Consider the following 19,337-nt stretch of genomic DNA (forward strand, 5'->3'; position numbering starts at 1 on the left):
CATACAGAAAGAAGCTTACAATGTTCATCCTGATAATGTTTGGCTTCATTTGGTTTACTTTATTCTCACATACAGTATGAACAGTAAATAAAAGGTTAAAAATAGTGAGTTGTGGTCTCACTAGTAACCACTGTATCAAGGTCTCTATATTGAACTGGCTACAAGTGAACTTAACTTTTCTGTGGTTTTAAAGTCCAATATGTATTAGTTTTGCCAATATGCAAACATATAAGAAATATCTGCACGTGTGAAAAAAATAGACATATAGCATTAAGTATGTGCTTCCTTGCTTTCTCGTTAAATCAAATTAGTTTGAGGTGATGTAAAATCTGAAATTCATCTCTGCAGGTATTGATGCAGTGGTTAGCACTTCTGCCTCACAGTTCTAGAGTCCTGTGCTTGAATTTCATGTCTGGATCCTATTTGGAGTCTGCACATTTTCCATATATCTGTGTGGGTTTTACCTCTATCTGTGCATACGGGCCCTGGGGACCCCAGTCACAAATATTATATAACAATTTGTGTATTTTATATCATGGGCTTTCCTCCCTGTAATACTGTGAAATCCATAATGAATCCCAATGTTTGACATAAACAAGGACAGAGCAGTTTTTACTAGAATTTACGCAGGTGATGTAACAGTAGTAGTTGTGATTGCTTTTTCTACAAAAATATATGAAATATTCTCAGAGGCTATTTCTGCACTCACAAGAGACAAGAATGAATTTCCTGAGTCATATGTGGGGTTTCAGGAGCAAATTTGTGTAAGTGCAGCTCAAGTCAGGTTGGGGAGCATGCATTGGCACAGCGCGTTGCTACACCCGCCGTACGATTGAACAGCTCGGGATCCCAGTTGGCAATCCCCCCAGGCAGTCACACACATGGACCAGTCCCACCACCCAGAAATGACCATCTGTCTACTACAGTGTCCCTTGGCCTGGTCCACCCTCTCAGGTCCTGAACAATGAGGATCCTGTGAGCCAGATAACCCTCTGGGAATCGCGCCACATGACTGAAGTGCCGTAAGTAACACTTTCTCTCATTTTGGACTCCATGAACAACCACTCATTCATCACAAAGTCAAACCAGCAATACCCAAGGATTCTCTGAAGAGACACAGTACTAAAGAAGTCCAGTCTTTGTCTCAGGTCACTGGATAGTGTCCATGTCTCACAACTATATAGAAAAACAGGAAGCACCAATACTCTAAAGACTTGGACCTTCGTTCTTTTGCAATGATATCATGAGTGCCACACACCCCCTTTACAGCAACCTCATGATCCTCCATCCTCCCAATGTGTGTATTGAATGTCACTTCTGAGGTAAGAAAACCTCTTAACGGGATTGACGTTCTCTCCACAGACAGACACACTGCTGAAGGCTGCGCCCAAGAGGTCATTAAAGGCCTGGATCTTTGTTTTTATCCAGGACACTCGCAAGCCCAGACACTCAGACTCCTCGCTCAGTCTGTATACAGCCCTGATCAGAACCTCCATTGACTCCATGAAGATCACAGCATCAAGACCAGTGAATCTCTCTTCACCAACAGATGCCCCACACTACCTGATCCACAAATTGCAAATCTTCAGTCTGAACACCTATCCATTCTTTTCGAATAATATCTAAAACACCTTGCGGACACCTGCCAAATATTAATTCAAATAGACTGATCCTGGTAGAAGATTGAAGGGATTCCTTCATCAAAGCATGGTAAACATTGGTTCTCAATTTTTTAATTGCAAAGCTCTCACATAGATGTTTCATTACTCTGGAAGTAAAGGGTGTACCCTGGTCAGTTAAAATTTCCCGTGGAATTCCAATGCGAGTAAAAATCTCAGACAGAGCATCATTTGCAATAGGCTGTGAGTTAGCTTTCCACAAACAGTATATACTGATAACAATTCTTACTCTTTGGAAGTGGGCCAACAATGTCCAAGTCAATAATCTCAAAAGGGAAGTCCAAAATAGGCATTGGTGAAAGGATAGCCCTAGAGGGTCTATGAGTGGAGACAGCCTTACAGTCAGGGCAAGACTTGCAGAACTGCTCCATATCTCTGTCCATATTCAGCAAGTAAAACAATTTCGAGGCACAATCCCTTGTTTTCTCCACGCTGAGATGACCATCCAAAATGTGTGTGAGCAATTTTCAACACTATCCCTCTATGAACAACTACCAAGTGCTCGAACAGAACACCTTCTATCCATTCGGTGATTACCCCCTGCAGGAAGAAGTTCTGAAGTAAAAAGTGCGAAGCTTTGAAAATAGGGGCCTCCTGCTCCTTATAGTAGCAATCATCCACGACATGTGCTTGTTTAAATGCAAACTCTAAGGTGCTGTCAGCTTGTTGCAAGTGTGCAAACACCGCCTGTGTGCCAGCCAATGGTTCCTGAGAGCCTGAAGCAGTACCTCCATCTGAGGAGGCTGAAGGAACAAGCACCTGTTTTGAAGAACCTGCCAGCTGTATCAGGAAATCAGGTGAGGGATCATCTTCCCTTGGACAAATCTGGTTCAATTTCTAAGATGGTTTCTTGAGCAAGCCTGTCAGCTTCAAGCCTCTCCCTTTCTACTAAAGAAAGAGGTACTTTGCAGGCAGCCAAGACCTGCTGGAACAAGCCATTCCTCTTCCCAACTAAGGGAGGCCAAGTTGAGGAGTCCGAAATTGTAGTCTAAACTCCAAAGTTCCTTCCCTTATACTTCAGAGGAAGTAATGCAGTCTCATATTCCTTAACATGCCCATGAATGCAGCAAATGTTCTCTCGCTCCATGCTTGTGCAGGGAATCTCCCAGTTGCATTGGATTACATAGAGGTCACTACCAGAGTCTAGCAGTCTCATGCCCGGCCAAGCCAATAGATACCCTAAAGTTATCTTTTCTCAAGGATTTAGAGAGGACCTGAGAGCAACACACCTCGGCCAAGCTGATCTGTATGGACTGAGAAGATGAGAGGCAAATTTCCACATTGGCATCTTTTGCCCATGGGATCGGCCTGAGGCCTCCCTCCAGTGACGTCAGTGACTCCAGGAGTCTGGACATGAACTTGAGAGGACAAAGAAGGTGTTGGCACCATAAGTTACTGTGAGGTAAGGAAAGGATGAGCCAGAGGCTGGTGCAGAAGAGAGAGGCTCTAGTGACTGGCCATCAGACAGGGATGGGATGGTTTGAGAGGAGTAGGAGCCAGAGTAGGATAGCCCCTCTGCCTCCATGTTGCTTGATTTCCTTCCAGTCTGTGCACCATCAGTAAGCTGACATCGCTCCGGAGAATCTCATCATCGCTGATCCCAGATAACGCTGTGTCAATAGTGAGCTTTTCTATCATGCACTTGAAGGAGTCTCCGCAGAACCAGCTTTGGATAAGGTTCAGGAAGTCCTGCACTTGTGCCTGGATAGGGTGATTAGGGTCGATCTGCTACACCCGGAACTTACACCCCTTGGCCAGGGAGGTCATAGCATAGCAGCAGGAGATCATAATCATCATGTATCTCAGGAGGGAGGTTTCACATAACCTGCAGAGCATTGCCAGTGAATAAAATGGGCCACAATAGCAGCCAAGTTTCACAAGTCCCAGCACATTAACATGACCGTTCATTCAAAGCAAAAGAGGAAACACTCAGGGTCGTCGGAAGGAGCCATCTTTACAAGCTCATTCCTGGGATGGATAGGTGCTGGAGGGCTCAAAAGCACATTCTCCGGGTCAGAAGGAAGGGGAACATGCTGAGGCTGTTAAGGATCCATCTCTGCAACACCCAACTTCTGGTACCACTTTTCAGTTTGCGTCACTGAGTTGCACGAGAGACAGGAAGACCAAGTTTCCAAGGAAAGGATAACGTTACTATTGAGAAGGAAGGAATAGTCTCAAAGGTGTATTCAAAATAGGCATTTTTCTTCAACACAAAGTACACAAGTTATAGCTCCCTTCTTCAGATTAAAAAAAATACAAAACGTCTTCGTCAAACTGGTTCAGCGGCTTGAAGCAGCAGCAGGGGCAGACACATATTGAAGATAAGAGGAGAGGACAGGAGAGAGAAAAGAAACAGGTCAGCGCTTTGCTTTAAATGTTCTAAACAATGTGGAGAAGCACGTTATGCATAAGCCTGCAGACCTGCAGCTGATCCCAGAAAGAGCAAGTTAGGAGTGTGCTTGCTTCCTATTAACATACTGATAGTAGATATGATAGTAATAAAAATAGCAGCTCACTACTCAAAACAGGAGAGCCTGGGCTCAAACCTACAACCTGTTGATTACTAGGCAGTGGTTCTTACCTCTGCACCAACCAAGCAGACACTTTAGTTCTCTGTCAATTGATATTGGGGCTTGGTTTATTAACTCATTGACAGCAACATGTTTATTGAATCATTTCTTTTTCTTTGGCTATATTCTTGAATAAAAGCGTACTTGTTTTGTTATACTTTTTGTGAAAGTGTTTATTTGATATTTGGACTTCAGTCTTCACACATTATACACAGCATTTTGTCATTATTACTATAAAATGAAAAAAAGTTTCTGTTTTAGTTATGTGTTCAACATTTCTTACCTCACATTTCCTGTCATCCTACATTTACCCAGATCGTTGTAAACATGGAACACGCATGAAATGTATATATTCCAAATAACAATATATTATTTGCCCTATGCAATTCTGGACACCTCACACTCAGATAAACAGACTTGGACTCTGAGAATTTAGCATCTGACTTGACTTCAACTGCCTCAGTGGAAGAAGAAATAGCAGGCTACTTACTGCGTGTGCTGATTGACACATTTCCAAAAACAAAAACACTGAGGATGAGGTACAAAGGAATTTAAAGTGGCCCGGCATTATAACTTTTTTCGTAGGCTTCAGGGATTCTAGTGTTAAGAAAGAGTTTTTCGAAGAGCAGTTGTGTTATTTTGCCATTGGTTTACTGTTTACTGAGTGTCAGTGTGCAGCTGCTGGCTGTAGGTGGGATAAAATGTAGCAGATTGGCTACCTCGCTGTCTTTGAGCAGCTACTGCCACCATCAGAGATGGTCACAATATATATGCAGATACACAAGTGATAATGATGAAAGTAAGGCATATGTGAATTATATGTTATCATTTTTTCCAAATGTACAGGTTCTGAAAATGATTGTAAGCATCTCTTTTCGTCATTTTTTGAATAGTACCTTCTTTTTCATTGACTTTCTATTTATATTTATATATGATGTCTGGCAACTCTGAAAGCAGTTAGTGTATCTATGCATGAGTTGCAGCACAGTCAAAATGGTGCAGTCAGATGACAGTCAGAAAGAAGTAAAGATGCAGTTTTTCAGTCCTCCCAGGGCTTGTAACATCATGAATTCAGCACTGCCTTACAGTGGAATGGCAAACTACCAATAGCCAACTAAATTGAAACCTCCAAGAAGTTAAAAGGAATGATTCATGCTAGAGTGTTAATATTTTGTGCAAGAGCTTCTAACAAGCAATCGTTAATCAGAACTGCTCACATCAGTGTGCTTAATTCTGAGACAGCTATAAATACATATAAACCTATAACTTAGAATGAAAGCAGTTCATAGAGTTTACTTCAGTCTGGTAAAATTTGTTTTATTTATTTATTTTTAAACCACTTTAAGTAAACTTTATTAATAAAATGCAGCTCCATGATCTCATTCACAAGCAAAAGGCAATTATCTTGTCAAAATGTAAAATAAGTTGGTTTTAAAAAAGGCACAATATGGGAAGTTCAGAACTGTACATGAAGGTACTCCCCATAAAAAAATAAATAATAAAAACGACACATGGTGCGAAAATAGAAACATGCATATATCTATACATTTTAGAATTACACAGCTTTAGCCAGATTCTTGATTAAGGAAGTCTTCAGTTCAGGAATAGTACTGATTCTCATGTGTTTTTGAGAGGCATATTTGTTCTTGACAGCCATGTACTTGGTTAAACCTTCATTAACCTTCACCACATTTTTAGCCATGTGTTGCATTACAGGGGTCAAACAGCTTTCGGTATAACTTGAATAATGTTGTAAAGTAGGCGTCCATTCACCACAGTTGAACACTTTCAATGTCAATGCAAAGGCGGCAGCAGCAATCCGGGAAGGAGGGTAATGTACCATCTCATAGTCTATCATTGATAGCTCCATGAAGTGTTTTATTAACCAGAATGTAAAGGGAGAGAGGGTTAAAGAGTGGACAAAATACAATCAGGTAAACTGATAAGAAAAATCTATGCAGTGCCATAGAGTCTGAATAAACATATATTTTTTCCCTGTTTAACTTTGTGGCTTCTTAAACCATAGTTTTAGTTGTCTCCCTCACTTTTCCGTGTCTGTATTCAGTAATTTTGACCGCACTCTTGCCTGGCAGACAATAGACAATAAGCTTAATGGACAATGAACAACAGTTACTTGTTGGGTCAGGAATACACTGTACTGAATTTCCCGCCATATCTTTCTTTTGCCACCCCATTTATCTTTGAATTGAATTCCTGAGAAATGACTCCCATCCTTGGAAACCCCCAGTTCACCTTTTCTTTAAGAGAGGTAATAGACAGCCCTTTGCATCCACTCAAAAGTTGTGGAGGGGTGAGTGCTCGTCCTATATGATAGAGTATATTGTACTGCATATACTGTGTGTGTGTGTGTTTTGTGATTATGAGTATAAACATCTCGTTTTGAGTGTTTCGTTTACCTTTTAATACCTCATATTTCACCATCAAGTACTGTCTAATCCTGATTATATTAACCAGATAATGATTAATATTTTTACAAAGTTTATGTGGAGTGCATACATTTATATTGATGAAGAATGCTAATTCACAAAGCATTTATTTTACCAGAGAGGATGCTACAAATGACAGTATTTTTTTTTTTTAAACGTGCAGAAAGACCTTGAGTTCATGCTGAGTGATTTATTAGAAAGACTAAGGGCATTAAAATCAAATAAGTCACTGAGGCCAGATGGTATTTATCCTCAAGTTCTCAAAGAAATAATTGAACTCATACTGTTAACTTTTTTCATCAGTCTCCATGGACTAAAAAAAAATGCTTAGACACTGCATAAGAAGAGTGACTAGGGAAATTAATGGTGGTTAGTTTAATATGTGTAACAGAAATTCATGGAAATATGTAAGCTAAGATTGGAGAAGATGTACTTTAACAAGTAACATTTTTTTATTTTAAATATATTTAATTAACCATGAAAATGACTAAATTGTATGTTTTCAGAAGCTCACTTTGTCATATTTTAGATTAAAAAAAAAAAATTTTTTTGCCACAGAGGTTATTTTAGTGATCTGAGTGGTGTATAATTGTAAAAATGTAAAAGGTGTTCAAGGTATTGTATGTAATTATGACATATGATGATTTGGTAACTTAAAGTGTATAATAACATGCAGCAACTAACTGGGAAAGAAAAATTCCTCATTTTTGTAATTCATTTATATTAACAAATTAGAAATGTTACAGAAAATATAGGCATAATTAATTGTTCAACTATATACAGTATGTCGTCGTCTTCTTCCTTCGGATGCTCCCGTTAGGGGTTGCCACAGCGGATTATCTTTTTCCATATCTTCCTGTCCTCTGTATCTTGCTCTGTTATAGTATATATAAGTATATACAGTATGTAATGGAGGAAAATAACATAAATGGTACAATAGATCTCTCCAGATGAATGTCTGTATGTTATGAAAGTGTTTGGCTTTTGTTGGAAGGGGACTGTGTCCTCCAGCTGATATGGATGGTTGCTGCAGCAGCAGCAACTTTTCCAATAACCCATTTAGATGGTGGATTTGGGGTGGCTGAGTAGGAGTAGCTTCTTATATTTCAGCACTGGGGTGAAGGAGGGTTGGTGCTAAAGTCTAACAGAAGGGTTAAGGGTGGGCGTTGAAGTTGAAGGCTGCATACCAACTACCTCAGAGTATGAGCCTCTACTCTCTGTTCTACAGCTGAGGATAGGCTGAGCCTGTGATGCAAGGGATCCGCATTATATACTCAGTGGGGCTCTCCCATCCAACATTTACTGCTATACAGCTATTTGATGTCATGCTGGCCTCATAAATCATCATAGGAAGTTGGGAAGAAAAGTTTTCCTGATCCAGCCTCATGGCAAATTTTCAGGGAAATGTTTAATTTACAAGGTCACTGGCAAATTAGCAAATTTGCTGCAAAAAATGCATTGGTGTATTTTGTTCATCTTGCCTTGCGCCCTGTGTTGGCTGGGATTGGCTCCAGCAGACCCCCGTGACCCTGTAGTTAGGATATAGCGGGTTGGATAATGGATGAATTTTGTTCATCAACACTAGTCACCACATAGCCATCTTGTTTAAGACTGAAGAGGTATACTTTCAAAGTAATCAAAGTTCATGGTTTGCTGAGGAACCTTACATGGTAAAAACTTTCATGACTCTCAAGACATACCTAAGCTGAGCTACAGATGAAATTGCATGGTGCTAAGGTTGAATTTGTTTAATATACCAAATTTTCCATTTTTCATGCACAAGTTGCTCAGACACTCTGTCATCATATATACTGTGTATGATAGAATTTTAAAACATGCAATGGTAAAAGGCTGAGCATTTTACAATTTAGAGGGAAGTCATATTACTGAACAGATTCAAATATCTTGTGAAGTGTGATTATGTAGTCTGAATTAGATGATGATTTCTGTACATTTTTATATTAGAATTTAGTTTTATAATTGGATAATTATTTTATATATTTATTGTGCATGCTATTATATTAATTTTACTATGTATGTTTTTCATTTACTTGCACTAGTTTTTAATTTTGTTTTATGTAATCACATCTTAGTTTTTTTTGTTTCGATTTAATTTCTTTAACCTACCTTCCTTTCTACAGAATATACAAATAAAAACATTGGCTGATGATATGGTAAGGTGTTTGGTTCTGTTATGTTACTTTTGCATGCTTTTTCTTTTACTGCATGAATTAATGTGCTGGGCTTGAACATTTGTGGATCTATAGACAAAATTTGCATTGTTGAAACAAATGGTAATTTTGCATTGTGCTAATATATATTTAACTGCTTGTGGCTTTGTTTTTACATCCACAATTTTGTTTTGTGAAGCTCAGTTTATTGGACAATTCTTCCAAAAAGCATGCATACATGCGTTTACTCCACCATGTTTTTGCATGTATTTTGGAATGTTATGAACTTTTACATACATATTAAACGCAAAGTGTATCAGCTGTTTTATTGTCCAGAATTATATTTCATGTAATTTCATCTAATGCTGGCTATTCCATCTTTAATGCTTCTGATTAGCATATTATACTTGCCATCTATTCAGCCCTTTATGACTTGCCAATATAATTGCTTAGAATGACAAAGTGAATATGAAAGACTCCCAAATGTCCCTTTTATTATGTGTTATAGAAATAAATAACATTCTCCTGTGTTTTATTTATTTGTTGTTTAAATTAAAAGTCATGTTGTTTAAATGGCAGTCATGAAGGGTTTAAATCTTCTAATTTTTTAACATTTTCTTTTATAGCACAGTGTGTTATAAAATCTCTTTACAATGGACTACTGGCCATTTTGTAACAGAAAAATGGATAATCCTAACACTCTGTTGTACATCCTGTTCCATATTGTAACATCCTTCTTTGGAAGGTTATTTTTTTGTCATGGCAAAAATAATAAATGCCTTTTATAAATATTTATACATGCATGCATAACAGAGTGTAGTGCTTCTTTGAGAAAAAAGTCAAAACCTATAACATGTAAAATATAAAATGCATGTAACATATTTATGCCTTGAAACCTTAGTATATTATGTGTCCTAAATGCAAAACTATTGATAAAGCTGAAATAAATTACTATGTATTTGCTATTTATTTCAGAAAATAAGATCTACATATATATATATATATATATATATTGCTTTAAATTTGTTTTAAAAATTCTATATGCAAACAGGTAATATTCATGATTTACAGTACAGTAATATGGTTTGATTTCTTGCAGAGATTATCACTTTACTATTTAGAATTTATGGTTTCACTTACTGTGTTTTTAACTGCCTGTGGTTCCAACCCTGCATTTGTTTAAGGGGGTGATTTGTGGATTTACTGAGTAGTCCAAAATTTACTTCAAAATGTGGCAGTTTAGCCACTGATGTTAATTGAAATATTTTAGTACTGATCTTTGACAGCCCAGTGTTTTTAATTCATCAGAATTGCCTCTAAAAAAAGGTTGGCACAATAGTTACCAAATAGTTGAGTGCTTGTTTCTAAAACAAATGTACATATCAAAAAATGTTCTTTCTGAATCATGTATTCTATTTTCAAATACATCATTCTTCAGTTTCTGGTGCTAGAATATAGTTAAAAACCACAAAGTGTACGGAAAATTCATTTCAGCTATTTTGGGTTTGCTGCAAAAAGATAACAGCATTCTTTCCATGGGTTCAGGCAACAATGGTTCAGTGGCAGCCAGAGGACATTAATCCACATTAACTTTTAATTATTAAGTAGACTAAATATTAAGGTAATTCCCATTTTATGTCAGTGTTAAAAAAGTCATAGTTTAACATGGGACAAATTCCCCTATGATGGTTCATTAAATTAAAGATGATATAAAAACAAGTTTCAAAGCTGTGTGTAAGCATTAATGGCATAAAAAGAAAACCTGTCTTCTGAATAGAGTATGGGAATAAGGGTGTAAATGGCACCTTTGATTTTTTGCCAAATGCCCCTTTAGTAATGTTTTTTGTAGTACTGATATAAAATAGCAGTTGAAATAATGTATTTACCTTAAAGGTAAGTAACTACAGTATTTAAAAATATTCCGTTGATATAAAGAAAAGTGTATAGTGGTTGGGTTTATCATGAAAAACAATAGTTGTAGTGGAAGACTTTTTCTTCACCAATTTGTAGTATTGCAAAGTTTGTGATCCTTGGATTCCATTGGCTGTTTATTATGATCAAACACCCCTCCCTAGTTTTTTACTAAGTTTGTAATTCCCTATGTGTTTATTATATCTTAACTAGAACTAAAAACAGCTAACTGATCAGAAGGTGACCAGTCAGATCCAATCACCTCCCTTTTGACTGTTAGTTACAGTCGTTGACTACAGGCTATGCAATGTGGACTGACTCCTCCAGTTTTACTATGTGGCTTTATGCCCACTGGAGCGCTGCTAACAAATACAGTACATAAGTACATAAATAAATATGCATGATATATACAGTGTTTAAATAAATAGGTCAGGAGTGGATAGCATTATATATGATTATAGGATAGTTTAATAATACACAAAACCTAATATAACATGATGTAAAGGTAACCTAAGTACTGCAAGGTTATGCCAGAAAAAAGAAAAAAAAAAGACTGAAAAAAATAATTTTCTTGTTTTGTGAATATAATTTTTTTAAGTTAGTTTCTATATTTTATAGAGCATGTGTATACTTTATGTATCATATACCATAGCAGAAATGTTAAGGCTATACAGCTGTGAATAGTTTTATAAACCCATGTAATAAGATCATATAATTTGTCAGGTCTAAATTTACAATATGCCTATGCTACTGTCTGTTGAAGATTCATGGTTTATTTTTATTAATACAAATTACTTTAGTAATGTATAGAAACAGTCATACACTATACACACTTATCTGTTCATCTTTATAAAAAAACTCTGGAAGAGAAAGACAGAAATAAGGGTTTACAAATTGATTAATGAATAAAGTTTATCCAGTGTCTACCCTTGTTATGTCATATCTGTTTGTTAATAAAATTTTAAATCAACAGATCTTTGTAAAACACAATAATAGCTAATGCACATTATGTCTTTTGATTTAATTACTATTATTTATTTTTGTCATTATTTGGGGACATGTTTAACAGTTATTTTTTTGTCTCTTTCTTAATAGCGAGACAGAATTACCAGTTTCAGAAAATCAGGTGCTAAACGAGAGAAGCCTGTAATTCAGCATCTAATAGATGCACAACCCACAGGGAGTGAGCTGCCCTTGGCACAACCATTTTTTGATGAGCGGTCCATGAATTTGTCTGAGAAAGAGATTGTTGATCTCTTTGAGAAGATGATGGTAGGTACCTGCTAATCCTGGTGTAATTTAATTGTCTGTTTTTCAGTAAAATGATGTTAATGTAACTTCTGTTTATGACCTAAAGTGCCTTATAATTTGATGTGATTTTGAATAAAATAATTTACTATTATTTACTAAACAGAAGAAATTTACACTTACAGGATTGGAAAGATTTTACACTGTTCAAATAAGAGATCTGTGTGAAGTACATTTAAAATTCTAGGCAAGAAAGCTAAATGTACAATTATTTTATATAATCATTTACAGCAATTTAATATCTTAAGTGAGCCTTAAATTCATTTGAACAACAGTAGAAACCCTTTTGAAGATTAGGCTGAAATACTTTTAGACAAATAGACAAGATTGAAGAAGGGCCTGTCCCTAGAATTTGAGGAATTCAAAAATGCAATGAGGCTTTTATATATAATGGAGAAATGAACTATCTAAATAAACATGATGTGTAAAGAATAGACTGTTAAGATAAAAAAAAAGATTTTGGGTCCTAAAATATGTAGTATTTCACCTTTTACAAAGTAAATTCCAATAACACAGTTCAACATCTAGTAGTTAAAAAAACTTTTTTTTACAATTATAATGAATATATTGGATCAATGTATTGATTTACTCATAGGCTGATGAGTGAAAGAATTAAAAGTACATTGTATTACATTTGAGATGGCAAAGTGTTGTTTTATCTACTGTATGTCATTAACAGAAAGAAGCAATTTGTACTTCATCTCCAGTTACATTGAAGAGTTTGGTGCATGTGGCTTAGGAAGATTTTAAGAATGTATGTTTAATCCCTGGTCTTTACATTTTACCACTTGGCTGCTTTTCTAGCAAGCTCTAATTGTTTTTAACCACACAGCGCAGGATGGAGAGTACTTGTTAGAGTTTAGCATTTGTTTTGTTCAATCTACTTTATAACATTGATTTAAACATTACAATGCCACGCTTTTCAATTCAGTTCAATTTAAAATAAAAAAAAACTTCATGTTTTGTCTTGGTAGAGTAATATTTTACTCTACTTTCCCCTATTGTATTATTAATATGTAACCTTTGTCAGAATGCCTCAAATCTCACAGACTTACCACTGTTTCTAAGATATTGTACCATATAACGTCTCCCCACCTTCCCTTCTACATTTATAACCTTTAGGTGTATTAGGTGTAATAAAAGACAAGCAGGAGTTAAGTTACAATGTAAACAATGTATTATTGATAATATTCATAAATAATAACAATATGCAAAGTACATTTAAATATTGGCAACCATACAACCTGATAAATGGTGATGTGCAGTTTCAGGCAGCACACAGACTTGTTAGTTACTTAAAATGTCTCTAGTTAAGGCATCATTGTTGGTCAGCTTTCTTTAGAACAGGCTGCATGCCTGTTTCAATATGGCTGCCGAGCTGTGCTCTTCATTATGTTGTTCTTTTCAGTTCATGCATCAGTTTGGTAAGAGAGAAAGGGGGTGAGATAAAGCAAGCAAATGTATGGGCTTTCCGCACACCTGCGGCCCACAAGAGGTGTTAATAGTCATACCCAAGTCAACAACCTGCCACGGTAAATGCATTGTTTGGATGCATTTGTTTTGATTGTAGAGTGGCGGTTGGTTCACTCAAGTTGCCATAGATTCTGCGGTAGAGAGAATTTATTTTTGTAATAAAATCGGAATGGTTCAAGGGATATTTATAGTCATATTGAGCAGTGACTAATCCTACCGCTTATCTGCAAAAAATATTGATTAGTTCAAGGTTAAAAAATGCAACAGGAGCTAGGGCTACTTGTAGTGAATACAGTAATCCCTCACAATATCATGCTTCGACTTTCACGGCTTCACTCAATCGTGGATTTTATATGTAAGCATATCTAAATATATAACGCTGATTTTTCACTGGTTCGCTGATTTCTGCAGACAATGGGTCTTTTTATATCTGGTACATGCTTCCTCAGTTGGTTTGCCCAGTTAATTTCATACAAGGGACGCTATTGGCGGATGGCTGAGAAGCTACCCAATCAGAGCACGCGGTTAAGTTCCTGGGTGCTGATTGGCTCAGCGACAAAACGCCGAATTTGATTCCACTGCGTTAAGCAGGAAATCTCGTCTCGCTCATTCAGCATCAATGTGTTTCACTGTGTAAATAAAGAGTTAACTTTTGTGTTTATCTTTGTGCATAGTCAAGCCCTTTATTATGGCTCCAAAACGATCTGCTCTTGCTGCTGCTTCAGGGGCCGTGCCCAAGTAGCAACGGAAGATGTTAACGATTGCCGAAAAGGTAAAAGTTTTGGATATGTTGAAGGAAGGGAACAGCTACGCCGCTGTAGGACGCCATTACTGTCCACGGTTCTTTTTTATTTAAAAAGGAGGAAAAGAATATAAGATCTATGGCCGCAGTGTCCTTTAACCAGGACGTGAAACGAGTTGTAAGTGGACGTAATAAGGCAGTAGTCCGGATGGAATCTGCTTTAGGGATTTGGATTAAAGACTGCTGGAAGAAGAACAATGGCGGTGCTGCAGAGTCGCCTGAAGAGGCTCCTTTAGAAGAGCTGTAATGCTATCCTTTGTTGTGCAGTAAAATTAAACTCATCGTTATCGGACAAGTCATCATGTCATTGTTGGTGAGTAACCATAATTAATTTTCTACGTACAGTACTTAGTACATGTACTACGTTTAGTGTCACTGTACACACATTTTACTGTATACAATTTTTCTTGCATTGTACGTATTTATTGCTGGTGGCCTATCTGTCGTAATGGCTGTAACATATGTGATATCGGAGACACTCGATATCTTTAAAATAACATTTAGGTTTTACTAGATATAAACAGAGTGTTTACATACATAATTTCAATGAATCTTACCTAATATCTAAGAGAATACAAAGGGTTTATGCTGTATAACTGTGCGGGAAATGTTTATAAGAGTCGGGGAAAGTTTATAAGAGTTTGAAATATATAAAAATAACCATATAAACATATGGTTTTTACTTCGCGGATTTTCACCTTTCGTGGGGGTTTCTGAAACACAACCCCTGCGATCGAGGAGGGATCACTGTAATATAGTCAAATTCCATAGCAACGCTTGGCATTCACATTGACACTTTGCCGGCCAGCTTTTCTAGACCACCCCACAAACATGTTTGACGGGTATCCCAGTGACAGAAAATCGATTGTTTGCTTTCGGATTATAGAGAGAACAGCGAGAGGTTCATTGTAAACCGAATTCATTATTCCTAAAGTTCTCAGATTCCATATTCCCTTTAAAATGGCTAGTGCTCCTCCAGCTAAGAGAAAAAGGAAACTGAACGAAGAAGGGCGAGTGTTTCAAGAAAAATGGGAATTACAGTATTTTTGCACAACAATAAATGGACAGATACATTGTTTAATTTGCGACAACAGCATTGCCACGCCCAAAGAGTATAACTTGAAAAGACATTATGAAATGAGCCATCGATCTTACGATAAATATGAAGGCCCAATGCGTGTTTCAAGACTCAAGGAATTGAAGGCTAACTTGAGTCAGCAACAGACCTTTTTTACGAAAATTGAGAAAGGGAATGTTGCTTCCGTTACTGCAAGCTATGAACTCAGCCGAATGATAGCCATGAGTGGGAAATCTTACAGTGAAGGAGATTTTGTAAAGCAATGCCTTGTAAAAATGGCTCAAATCGTGTGTCCGGAGAAAGCACACTTATTCAAAGATATTTCATTAACCAGGAACACTGTTGCTGAACGGGCTGATGAAATGTCAGGTGATTTGAAACAACAGTTGAAGGCCGCATCATCAAGATTTGAACATTTTTCTATTGCTATTGATGAGACCATTGGCATCACTGGAATAGCACAGCTTGCAGTTTTCATCAGGGCCTGTGACAGTGAATTTAATATTTATGAAGAACTGATTGAACTGATCCCCATGCATGACACTACAACAAGCCAGGACATCTTTGAGAAAGTCGAGCAGGTTCTGCATGACTGTGGTTTGGATTTGAGTAAACTTGCATGCTTATCTACTGACGGTGCTGCGAATATGGTTGGCAGACATAATGGTGTTGCTGTTATGAACAAAAATAGAAAACTCGCATCCAAATTCATCATTTGCACATTTTCACTGCATTATTCATCAGCAAAATTTGTGTTCAAAGATTTTAAAATTGGATCATGTGCTTAGTTTGGTCACAAAGACAGTGAACTATATCAGAGGCCCTGCTCTCAACCACCGTCAATTCAGCCAGTTGTTGGAAGATATGGATAATCAATTCACAGATGTTCCATTCTACACAGAAGTACGCTGGCTGTCATGTCACAAAGTGCTGAAAAGATTTTATTTGTTGAGAGAAGAAATAATTATGTTTTTGGAGATGAAAGGTCAAAACCCAGATGAAATAAAAGATGAAAGTTGGCTCCAGGATCTGGCTTTTTCTGTGGACATTACTGCACAACTAAATGATCTTAATTTGAAATTACAAGGTAGAAACAAACTCATCACTCAGTTGTATGATGACATCAAATGCTTCATTGCAAAACTAAGCTTATGGAAGTCCATCCATCCATCCATCCATTTTCCAACCCGCTGAATCCGAACACAGGGTCACGGGGGTCTGCTGGAGCCAATCCCAGCCAACACAGGGCACAAGGCAGGGAACCAATCCCGGGCAGGGTGCCAACCCACTGCAGGACACACACAAACACACCCACACACCAAGCACACACTAGGGCCAATTTAGAATCGCTTATGGAAGTCACAGTTGTCAAATGAAAATTTAGTTCATTTTCCTAAGTGCAAAGAGCTGAAAAACACTGCCAATACTGAGTCTGTACTTACCTTTGCTAAGTATGACAGCCACCTGGAATTGTTATCAAAGGAATTTCAGGAAAGATTTCGTGATTTCTCATCTTTTGAACACCACTTTGCATTATTCTCAGCACCATTCACCTTTGATGTTGTCAAGGCAGAAGAAAGCCTGCAGATGGAACTATTAGAAATGCAGTTGGATTCTACACTCAGAGCAAAGTATCTTGAAGTGGGGATACCTGGTTTCTTTTCATACCTTCCTGAAAAGTTTAAAAACCTCAAAAAAAGATTATGGCAATGTTCGGTTCTACCTGTGTGTGTGAAAAGTTATTTTCCTTCATGAAATCAACAAAAACTTCTCAGAGAACAAGGCTGACTGATCAACACTTGTCATCTCTGATCAAAGTCGAAACTGCACAGACATTTCAGCCAGATATACCAAAAATTGTCATTAAAAAGAGGTGTCAAGCCTCAGGACAAAACACTAAAAATGATTGAACAGTCATGAATAAATGTGTTCATTTTGAACTGTTGTAATTTTTGTGCAATGTATTTGTTGCTGTTGCATACAAGTCTATGTCGCTGTTTTAAACTTTTTTTTTTTTCTTTTATTAAACTACTTCATTACCTTGCATTCATGAATGTGGCTAGCCGCTAAACCATTTGTATGCACATCGTATGTTTCTAAGTTTAAGTAATAAAAATATTCTGCAATAATTTTTATTAAATTACTTCAATTAGTTGTTGTGTGTGGCCCTCATGACAACACAAATGTGACCCATATGGCCCTCGGGTGACCCTCAGTTTGACATGCCTGCAATAGGGCATCATGGGCTTTTGATATAAGCCAGTTCCAAACAGCCATACTTCAGGCCAATGGGGCAAAGAACATCTTAACACCTGCCATCCCCCAAAACCATATGTTAAGGTAAAGCTTGGCAGTTAGGCAGCCTGGCTTTGTGTGTGGGTTGAGAGACTTCAGAGGAACATTTACCAAACTTGTTTCAGGCACTTCCCCCAACTCTGTCGTAAAATTCACTTTTCTGACTTAGTTTTGCCTAAGTTACAAATAAAGACATACAAAATATTTATCAACTTATATGCAAAATATCACATCACAACACTTCATTTGTCACATACATAATATACAAGTGTAAGATGCATAGAAATGTACAATTAGTCTATGCCTAAAACTCATATAACTGGGCTAAATAAAGAGAAAGACTAAGACTAATGCAGTAAGAACCAAATGAATGCTAAATAAAACAAGAAAAGTGCTCAAATTGAAGAAAATTTAACATTACAGAATACTGCGTTCTAAATGAAGTACTTCGATATACTGTGTTCATAGCAGTAACAGCAGTGTATTAATTTAGAAGACTATAGAACGTGTTGAGAGTAAAAAAAAAATGTAAGATGTAAATGAAACTGAAATATACTGTTTGTAAATATGCCATCAGTTGTGATAAAAGATTGGAATAGCAATGTGCTATGTGGACACTAAGTTTCTATGAGCAACAACTAAATTAGAAATGAGAAATTCTCAGACATATCTTCATTGTGAAATGTAATGGTCTGTGGTAAATACTCTTCTTTAGTCTCTCAGTTTTGGCCATGAGGCTGCAAAAATGCTTGCCTGGTTTATAAAGCCAGAATAGACTTTGCTGGGGTGGACAAAGACTTTGATGAATTTGATTGCCTTCTGCCTCCATCACCTGGTATAAAGATTCTAAAAGTAGTGAAGACCTGAGCTGGTAGTGCACTCTGCCAAGATTGTTACTCTCCGCAAGGCTTTACCTTCTTGGACCAAGCAATTGCCAAACCAAGATGTGATGTTCAGTATCTACATACTTGCCAGAGTACCAGTAAAGAAAGCTTTTTGGATGACATCTGGAAAATTTAAACTTTATTAGTTGCTTGAGGTGGTTCAGGTGCTGTCTAGCCTTATGGATATGGGAATTTACTTTATGAGAGATATGTACTCCAACATACCTTAGCTGTTCACTCTCTCTCTCCGTCTCTACTTGAGATCCACCAGTGCTGAAGGGGAGAAGGTTCTGTGTTGCTTTCTGCTAAAGTCCACAACCATATCTTTGGTTTTAGTCACATTCAATGAGACACAGTTCACTTGTTACCATAACACTAGATTCTGAATGTCATCCATATAGGCTCATCATTATTAGTGATGTGACTCAATACCACTGTGGCATCTGCAAATTTAACAGTGGTGTTGGAGTTGTATCTGGCCACACAGTCAGATGTGTTGGGGGAGTACAACATTGGACTCAGCACACAGTCTTGTAGGGTTCCTGTACTGAGAATGATGGAATTGGACATGTCTTGACCCACACTCTTCACCTGCAATCTGCTTGTGAGAAACTCTTTAAGATCCCTTCAGAGAGGTGGGTGTTTAGTCTCAGGTCCGTAATTTTCCAGGCCAATCTTTGGAAAACTACAGTATTGAAAGCAGAGCTGTAGTTGTTGCA

General features: G+C 37.2%; 1 protein-coding gene across 6 annotated transcripts in view; it reads left to right on the top strand.

Annotated features, from left to right (window-relative positions):
• diaph2 (diaphanous-related formin 2) overlaps nucleotides 1–19,337 on the top strand; it is a 1,308,662-nt gene that overhangs the window by 90,793 nt on the left and 1,198,532 nt on the right. For 5 of the 6 annotated variants that reach the window (XM_028815924.2, XM_051935345.1, XM_051935346.1 and 2 more), the window contains exons 3-4: nucleotides 8,838–8,870; nucleotides 11,874–12,050. In XM_028815924.2, coding sequence (XP_028671757.2) covers nucleotides 8,838–8,870; nucleotides 11,874–12,050 — 210 coding nt within the window. The remainder of the gene's footprint in view (nucleotides 1–8,837; nucleotides 8,871–11,873; nucleotides 12,051–19,337) is intronic. The other variant, XM_051935344.1, reaches the window with a different exon arrangement.

This window comes from Erpetoichthys calabaricus, chromosome 12 (genome assembly GCF_900747795.2).
Source record: "Erpetoichthys calabaricus chromosome 12, fErpCal1.3, whole genome shotgun sequence".
NCBI lineage: Eukaryota > Metazoa > Chordata > Cladistia > Polypteriformes > Polypteridae > Erpetoichthys > Erpetoichthys calabaricus.